We start from the raw sequence: 9,016 nt of genomic DNA, 5'->3' as shown, positions 1-9,016 counted from the left end.
CACGTGCCCGGCGTGAGTTTTAAGCCACCGGGTCCGGGACGCAAACCGCGGTCGACTACGTGGGAGTCCAGCGACATAGCCATTACGCTAACTGCTGGTTCCCACAACAAACCTCTTTACAGAGTCTACAGAGGATTTCTAGAAAACTGCCCTGTGTTCCTGACAGTAATGGTTTCAGTTCCATAGACATGGGGCTGGAAGACAACTGGTGTGGCGTGGGACATACCTATTGCAATAAGGAGTAATGGTATGGATACAACTGAAAGGCCTCGACTGCGAAATTTCCTATTAATATCATGAGAAATTTCCTCACCCCTAAGTGAGGTTATGCCAGCATTTAGAGAACTTTTTACCTAACTGGATTTAATTCTAAGATCAAAGGTGGGGGTAGGAATAAGGGGGGCCTTCAGGCACACATGCTTTTTTTGTTTTTAACAGTGGGCAAGGGGTTCTAGTTTCTAATGGCATTAAAAACATATCCACTCTTTTTTTTTTTTAATTTTAGCTTTTGCTATAAGGCACATGCACTTACCACAGACACACCAATAAGGAGAAAGTAAGAAATCACCCCATGGGAAACGGCCATGCTGCAGTCCTCTCTCTAGTCCCCTCAGGATTTTGGGTACACACGAGCTGGGGTGATTTTCAAGCCACAGGGTCTGGGACCCCACCAGGTTGGAGACTCAACTGTGCCGTCTGCCATGTGGGATCCAGCCCCTTAACCTCTATATCACCTGCTGGTCCCATATCCATGTCTTTTTAGAACAGTTTTCACCATTTTACTATTCCTCCCACAAACCTTAATTTTTCTTAGCCACAGGGTCATGCAATTTATATTCAAAACAGATTTCCATGTTGGGCCACACGTCTTCTCAGCCTTGTTCTACCTCTGCTGGAACTGACTGGTCTACTTATTTTTTTCCCCAACTCACTTTGTATACACTCTAGAGTTACCATTTTTATTTCTCTCTTCATGCTTAGAACACTCTCCTGATCCTGTGTACAACCCTTACTCATCTTTTAAAGTTCAACTAAGTCCCTGCTCTCCAAAATTATTTCCAACAAAACCCTACAGGCGCTCCACCTCCTCTAAGTCCTGTCTCTTTAATACTTTAAGTTTTTCCTAGCTGGGGATCAAAACTCACTGTCCTCTTCTTCAGTGCTCCTCACAAAGCCCACACTGACCCAACTTTGCCCTTGTAAGACTCAGATAGCTTATATCCCCCAGGAAACCACTCTGGAGTCAGACCAGATTCCTTAGCTTCCCCATGAGAGTCCTGCCTTTTTATTCCTTTGTTCATTCCCCCCCTTTTAAGATGTTCTCCTCTTGCCCACTATCCAAATCTTGATGAAACCACACTTTTCCCATGGAGGTGTCCTTGATCACTTCCACCTTCAACTACTGATCCTTTCTCTAAACTCCACCCAGTCTATTATGCATCTTAGTTCTTGTTCAATTCGCTAGCTGTAATGTTTTCATTACTGCTTCGTGGAGATTTGGTTCCTTTCCTTTCTAACTGCATTTAAGCACTTGGGATTTTTATTTTTCTCATAACAACCAACAGTGGGTCTTCGACAAAGTTTAGCTCTGTGGTCCTCAACCAGGGGCGAGTTCTGCCTCCCAGAGGATATTTGGCAAGATTGGGGGGTGGGGGGGGCATTTTTGACTGTCACACCTGAGGAAAGAGGAAACTGCTAAAGCTACTACAGTGTATAGGATGACCTCCCACAACAAAGAATTTCCTGGCTTCAAATGGCAACAGTGCCACGGTTAGGAAACCCCGGGTTAGCTGAATGACCTAGTCAACGGCAAAGGAAGCAAGGCCCCCGAGAGAGAGCGTACTCCTGGCGGTTGAAACGCGGTGTGGGTTGGCCGGGTGGGTTTGTGACAGCCGACCGAGGGCTGGCAAAGGCAGGCCCGGCTGTCCCAGGCCAGAGCAGGGTCGAGTACGGGCAAATACACGCGTCATGCAGGGCCTGGGACGTCCTCCAGGGCCCCGGAGAACCAGCTGTCCCCATCCCCCCCCCGGCCGCGAAACGCCGGCAACGGAAACGCCCAGTTAGTTACCGCCGTGGAGACCCGCGCTCCACAGCATCAGCCAAGACTCCCGGAACAGTAACGCGAGACTGCTGTCGATGTGCTCTCGCGAGACTTAGGGGGATTCGTCCTCCCCCCCGCCGCTACGCAGCCGGGCGCATGCGCCGTAGCGTACTACAGCAGGGCGATTATATTTGGCGGGCGTCTGGGAGGGGCGGGGCGGCCCCTGAACATCGACAGGGCTCAGACCTTTCTTATCTTTTTCTGCGGTCTCTGTCGGTCTTCGCCCTCCAGCCAACTTTGAGTGTCGCGCCTGGGTCACGGCCCCACCCACCCCTCAGAACCGCGGAAGAAGGAAGTGCGCATCTTTGTTAAGAGTTCCCCGTTCGGAGTGGGAGGCTGAGCGTTCGCCAGTACCCCGGCTCCCCTGTTCGTTCCTCACGATTCCCCGGGACAGAGGCAGGGCCGTGAGGGCAGAGATTTCCCCTCGTACTTGGCCGGCCGGCCCTCGACCTCGGGCCCAGGTGGGGTTAGGGGGCGGGCTCGGGAGGAAGCAGCTACTTGATGATGGCTCCGGTAGATACACCTGCCCCTCCTCTGGAAATGGTCTCTTGTTTGTGTTCGTTAAAACTCTTCTCCACTAGGCCTCTTAGGCTTAACCCAGAGGCTACCGGTATGTTTCCAGAAATTCATGTCCCCTTTTCCCATCAGGTAACCCATAACTATTTTGTCTTCCAGTCCATCATGCCCCCAAAGTACGATGTGTTGAGTCAAGATGAACTGCGTAAAAGGCTGTACCAGACGTTTAAGGATCGGGGTATACTGGACACGCTTAAGGTACCAGATTTAGGCGTATCTGTGTCATAACTTTTACAATGTAATTTGTAACAGGCAGTCCACACTAAATCCATCCAGGCCTTGGATTTTAAAAATAGTAGCATATGTGATCCTATCGAAAAATTACAATTCTATATTCTTGTACAACTCTGTCCTGAAATAATAGTCTCTTGAAAATGAGAATGTTGAGCTTGAATCTTGAGAGCATATTCAAATGATAGATTAATTGAGGTTGAGCTTGAATCTTGAGAGCATATTCAAATAAAAGATTAATTGAACTAGTACTAAGATACAAGAGGGAAACATTTATGTAATAAAATTTAGTAAGATAGGCTGTTTTTGTAATTCTGGCTTACAGTTTTTAACAAATGGTTCTGTAATATGTTTGGATGAAGGATGGTGACTTCACGTAGAAAATATTAAGTGTGCTGCTTTCTGTAGAATAGTTTTGGGAATGAATTTTCTTCTTTAAAAATAGATTGAAATATGGGGCCAGTCGGGTGGCATGGTGATTAAGGTGCTAGACCTACCATAGTTCGGGTTTGGAACAGCAGTTTGAAAAATCACACCAGGCAGGGTGTGTGCATGCCCAAAATTCTGGGAGGAAATGGGATTACAACATGGCCATTGTCCCCAGAAGGTGATTTCTTACTTGCCCTCTCTGTATCTTTGTCTCTCCTCTGGTGAGGACACATGCCCTATTACAAAAACCTTAAGATAAAAAATAGATATTGAAATGTGTGAGTATATAATTTAGGCAGCAAATATACATTAATACAGTTTGTATTTAGATTAACAGCGAGGAGTAGGATTAGCTCATCATTTTTTATTATATATGTTTCAAAAGTATATTTTATGTTCAAAATGAAATGTACTTTAGGAAATTAAGGAAATATGAGCTTGGGACTGGCTCCCTGGCCTGGTAGTTAAGGCAGCTGAATCTAACATAGTTGATCACAGAGTTCGAGTCCCAAACCTGGTAGCTTCAAAAGCACTGTGAGCACATGTGTATGTGTGCCCCTAATCCCCACAAGATGAAGAAATGGAGAAGAAAGGATTAAGGTATGACAGGGCCCCTTGGAGCGTGTTTTCTCCCTCCCCCCTTGTGTCTGTCTGTCTCTGGTAAATGCACACACCCTCTAGCAAATTAAAAAGGAAAAGCGAGCTTGATTTGTTTTTCTTCCCTCTTCCCCATTGCTTTTGTAATTTTATAAAAATATTTCAAACTTATCGGGAAAATACAGAAAAGCAAAAGGGAAAAAAGTCACCTCTAATAAAATCACTAACTAGTATAACGTATGTGAGTCACAAGCTGCTGAAATGGGCTCCTTAGGGAAGTGAATAAAAGCTAGAGTCTGGGGAAAGAAAGCTTTTTCCAGAACCTACTGGGCTGCTTGTTTCACAGAGTAAGACAATGTATGCAGGGGAAGGTTCTTAACGTTTGGCGATGGATCTAGAACAGCTTTTGGGAAATAAAGGATTCCAGTTAATGTAACAAATCTGTATATCTCTGGTAAAACAATTCTGAAAATATTTTGCCTTGTGTTTCTTTTTTTTTTTTTCCCCCCTGAACTAGACACAACTCAGAAACCAGCTAATTCATGAATTAATGCACCCTGTATTGAGTGGAAAACTGCAGCCTCAGTCCATTTCTGTGGAAGGGAGTGCTCTCTTAATAGATGCCTCTAACTCTCTAGTGGCAGATCATTTACAAAGATGTGGCTATGAATATTCACTTTCTGTTTTCTTTCCTGAAAGTGGTTTGGCAAAAGAAAAGGTAAAGTCTTTCCTTTTCTGTTTTTGAATTGTAACAGTTTCTTCTGATATTCATGAAGTACTGCATAATATTGCTAGGCGTTCCTTGGCTAGCTTGGTCCATTTTTCATTCATCTTTGGATTCGCACATGATATCTATAGTCACATGGATATTGACAAATCATTACCCTTGTTGAGCTATCCTGCACAGGATATAGTTGTTATATAACAGATGAGTACCAAATTAGATCATTATTCATTCCTTAGTATCTCAACTTCTTGTAAAATAGCGATATATAGACTCACTAAATGTTCTGGAGAGAAAGTTGAGCCATGTAGTCTAGCATGTCTCAGCACTGCCATGTCTGTGGAATATCTGTTGTGAGCTTGGCACTGCTGGGCATGCTGCAGGTGTTCCGTGTGCTACAGTTGAGGAACTAGACTCTTGACAGTGGCACTGTAGAGCAGTATATTTAGGTCTTTAAAATGGTAGATCTTTAAAATGTGCTGCTTCTATTGTGCTGTTGTCTCCAGATATTTCTCTTTTTGGTAATAATAGAAATGAGACATGTGTAATTAAAAAGTAGTTTGTAAAGCTCTCAAATATTAAAACGCATGTTTTGTGTTTTGCCACTTTTCTAGTTATTTTAACTTTATTTCTTTATAATTATTGTTGCACAGTTTAGTCACTTTATTATTTTAAAAGCGGAAATAGCAAACCTTTCAAGTGTGTACTTTTTAATAGACTTATTTTTTCAGAGAGCTTTAGTTTCATAGTAAAATTGTATAGAAATAGAGTTCCCACATACTGCCCCCCCAAGACAGCCTCTCCTATTGTCAACATCTTATATCAGAGTAGTACATTTGCTGTAATCGATGAACTTAGAAGGATACATCATCTCACCCAAAGTTCATAGTTTACATTAGAGTTCACTCTTGGTTTTTTTCCTGTTTTTACTCTTTTTATTTTGTTTGTAATTTTTCCAAAGTTTCATATTCCTAAGTCTTAAGGAAATTGGAGCATTAGTATTTGAATAAAAACTTGAAATTTAAATATGCTGTACTTTGTTAACAACCAAGTATTTTTTTTAATATTTAATTTTATTTATTAGCATTATGGACCAGAGAGAGGGAGGGAGGGAGGGTGGGAGGGAAATTGAGAAAGCAAATGGCCAGGTCCAGGGCTAGAACTGTGGTCGGCCATGTGAGAGTCCAGTGCCTTAACTACTGTACCACCTGCTAGGCCCAACAACCAAGTTTTATCAACATTAGGAATTAATTTTAGGTTAGTCATATTCTCTAAAATTTTAATTATATATTTCACAATTTTGCTTATTACTATGAAATAGTTATATATTTATTATAGCAGTAATCTTAGAAGGATACATCATCTCACCCAAAGTTCATAGTTTACATTAGAGTTCACTCTTGGTTTTGTTCCTGTTTTTACTCTTTTTATTTTGTTTGTAATTTTTCCAAAGTTTCATATTCCTAAGTCTTAAGGAAATTGGAGCATTAGTATTTGAATAAAAACTTGAAATTTAAATATGCTGTACTTTGTTAACAACCAAGTATTTTTTTTGTCTGTGTCTTTCTGGCGATCACACATGCCCTATAAGGAAAATTGATGGCCCAGCTGCTGGTATGGTGGTTAAGGCAGTTGGATTCCACATGGCTGATTGTGCAGTTTGAGTCCCAGACTGAACGGCTTGAAAAACACACTAGGTTTCTGTGTGTGTGCGTGCCCAAAATCCCAAGTAGAGAAATGGAGGAGACGGGATTGCGGGGTGGCCATCCCCCTGGAGATGCTTTCTCATTTTCCCTCCCCCTTCCTCACTCTGTCTCTTGCTGGTGAGCCCATGTACCCTATATCAAAATTTAAAAAAAAAAGAGAATAAATTATTCCAGTATTTTTATGATAGACATAATAAATTGTAATAGAAATGTATGCTAAGGGGGCCGATAAGTGGCATAGTGGTTAAGTTGCTGGACTCCCACATGGTTGACCATTGTTCAAATCTTGGACTTGGAGGCTTGAAAATCACACCAGGCACATGTGCTTGTGTGCCCAAAATCCTGAGAGAAGGGAAGAGAAGGAATTGCAGCATGGCCTTCCCTCCTAGGGGGTGATTTCTCACTTTCCGTTTCTCTCCTTTCCAGCAAGTGCCTGTGCCCTATGACAGAAACCTAGGAAAAAGAAATGTATTTTAAAAATAGCTACCTAAAACATTTTAGGTATACTTTATTTATAGTTGTAAGGACAGTAAAATTTTATCTTTTTTTTTTTTTAAGAGATTTTTGCTATAGGGGCGCATGCACTTGCCAGACAGAGAGAGAGAGACAGAAAGTGAGAAATCACCCCCCAGGGGGGATGGCCATGCCGCAACCCCTCTCCTCCATTCTCCTCTCGGGGTCTTGGGCACGCACGCACACGCACCCAGCGTGAGTTTTAAAAAGCTACTGGGTCCGGGACTCGAACCGCGGTTGACTACGTGGGAGTCCAGCAACATAGCCATTACGCTAACTGCTGGTCCCCCTAATTTTAGCTTATTTTTAAACAATGACTGCTTTAAAAAAAATCGTAATTGAAGAACCTCTTGAACTCAGTTATGTAATCATTGATTTGTCAGATGTTTGAGTGTCATCTGTAAGGCATTAGCCATTCTGACATATCTCTTAGATATACTAGATCACTTCAAAAATTCTGTGGAAAATGGAATTAAAGTATTAGTTTATTTTAGTGTAAAACAATTTTGAAATCCATGTATTTTTATTCACAATAATATTTTCCCTAAACTTTTGAAGATCCTTTGTATTATCTTTTATGAGAAGTATTTGAAGGTTAATTACAATACATGATCAATAAAGCTATTTTATCTTTTTGATATCAATAGTTTACTGTAATTTATTTAGCAATATAAGAGCAAGCTTTACTTTTGCATTATTAGCACAGGTATCTTATTTTTATTTAATCTAAAGTATGAGTCTTTTTTTTTTTTTTCTTTAAGCATTTTATTTATTTATCTATTTGTTGTGATTTTCAAACCATCGGGTCTAGGTTTTAAACAACAGTTGGCCATGTGGGAAGCCAGTGCCTCAACCACCATGACACTTACTGGCCCTGAAGTGTGATTCTTGATCTCATATCCAGAAACATATCCTAATTTATCATGTAAACGTTGATATAAAAATATGTGTACTTACTCTTTTTTTCTCTTAAGGTATTTTCTATGCAGGATCTATTACAACTCATTAAAATCAACCCAGCATCCAGTCTCTACAAATCACTGGTAGGATTGTTTAGTTTGTATAACTTCTTTTGGTTTGTGAATTATAACTGAATAGTTGAATAAAGGTAAAAATATTTTCTTTTAACAGGTTTCAGGATTTGATAAAGAAAACTCAAAAGGTACGAGCCTTCAGCTTTGTGGAAAATAGCAACAGTTCTGTATGTACTTTGAACTACAAAAGTACAGAGCTAATAATTTTTAGAGGGCAAGAATAGGACATTTAATTTGAATCAGATCATTTGATCTTCCTTGCCTGCCATTTCTTAATCATTTAAATAAGCAACAATTGTGACAAATGTAGGTAATTTCCCCCACATTTCTATCTTTTTAATAACTCTTAGATACTCAAAAAGAAAACTGCAGACAAGATCAAGAGCCCTACAAATGAATTTTAAAGATACTTTTTGTAAAACTACCCACCATCTGGAAAATTTCTGCACAGAAACAACAACTATTGGGTCGTTGGGAAAGTCATGACACATTTTTGTGTGGAAAAACATAGAAAAATACATACTTTGGGCCAAATATCTTTGTAACTCAGGTATCTTCCTCAAGTACAATTTATCGAGTATTAATATTTGCTTAAAGAATGATATTTCTGTTCTTTGGCATTTATATACACTTCATAAATTGCCTTTATAGTAACCTTTCATAGAGTCCAGCATTATGGGTGCAATACCATGAATGAGATTTGATGATGGGCTTCATAGTAAACATAAGTGCATAGTTGTTATTTAGGTCTTTTAAAATGATCTGTGACTTCATAGTGTCCTTTTGGGCTGGTGTACTCTTGTAATTTGTCTGTTGAAAGCACCGCTGCTGTCTCCACAAGGATATTCATTCCTTCATGCAGAACTTAACCAGCAACCATTTGAGTATGTATCTTCTGCCAACCATTAGTCTGTGTCTTAATTGTCAGGTCTTCTGAGAGTAAGATTAGCAGAGGATAAATAAGTCGGCTCATAAGATGTTCTGGGCTGCCTGCAAAATATATAATCTAAACTGAGATTCGTTTTGATAAACGATCGTCTGTTCAATAAAGTAGCACCATCTAGTGTAGCTTCCTGTGATGATGGGAATGTCTTTAGCTGTGCTG

The 9,016-nt window shown here is 40.6% G+C and overlaps 2 protein-coding genes across 8 annotated transcripts in view; one reads left to right on the top strand and one right to left on the bottom strand.

Moving 5' to 3' along the window:
• Positions 1-2,143, bottom strand: part of TRAPPC2 (trafficking protein particle complex subunit 2) — an 18,435-nt gene extending 16,292 nt beyond the window's left edge. Inside the window, exon 1 of the mRNA XM_006172002.2 lies at positions 2,030-2,143. The gene's annotated coding sequence lies outside the window, so the exon portion shown is untranslated. The remainder of the gene's footprint in view (positions 1-2,029) is intronic.
• The window catches only part of OFD1 (OFD1 centriole and centriolar satellite protein), a 47,258-nt gene that overhangs the window by 4,683 nt on the left and 33,559 nt on the right, over positions 1-9,016 (top strand). For 4 of the 7 annotated variants that reach the window (XM_027769671.1, XM_027769667.1, XM_027769665.1 and 1 more), the window contains 4 exons: positions 2,777-2,875; positions 4,452-4,652; positions 7,852-7,920; positions 8,009-8,039. In XM_027769671.1, the coding sequence (XP_027625472.1) occupies positions 2,777-2,875; positions 4,452-4,652; positions 7,852-7,920; positions 8,009-8,039 (400 nt within the window). Of the gene's footprint in view, positions 1-2,225; positions 2,563-2,776; positions 2,876-4,451; positions 4,653-7,851; positions 7,921-8,008; positions 8,040-9,016 lie in introns of those variants that run through there. The other 3 variants (XM_027769669.1, XM_027769670.1, XM_027769668.1) reach the window with 3 other exon arrangements.

This window comes from Tupaia chinensis, unplaced genomic scaffold (assembly GCF_000334495.1).
Source record: "Tupaia chinensis unplaced genomic scaffold, TupChi_1.0 Scaffold150243_1, whole genome shotgun sequence".
Taxonomy (NCBI): domain Eukaryota; kingdom Metazoa; phylum Chordata; class Mammalia; order Scandentia; family Tupaiidae; genus Tupaia; species Tupaia belangeri.
Note: the sequence above shows the minus strand (reverse complement) of the source record. Positions and strands in the feature narration are given on the sequence as shown.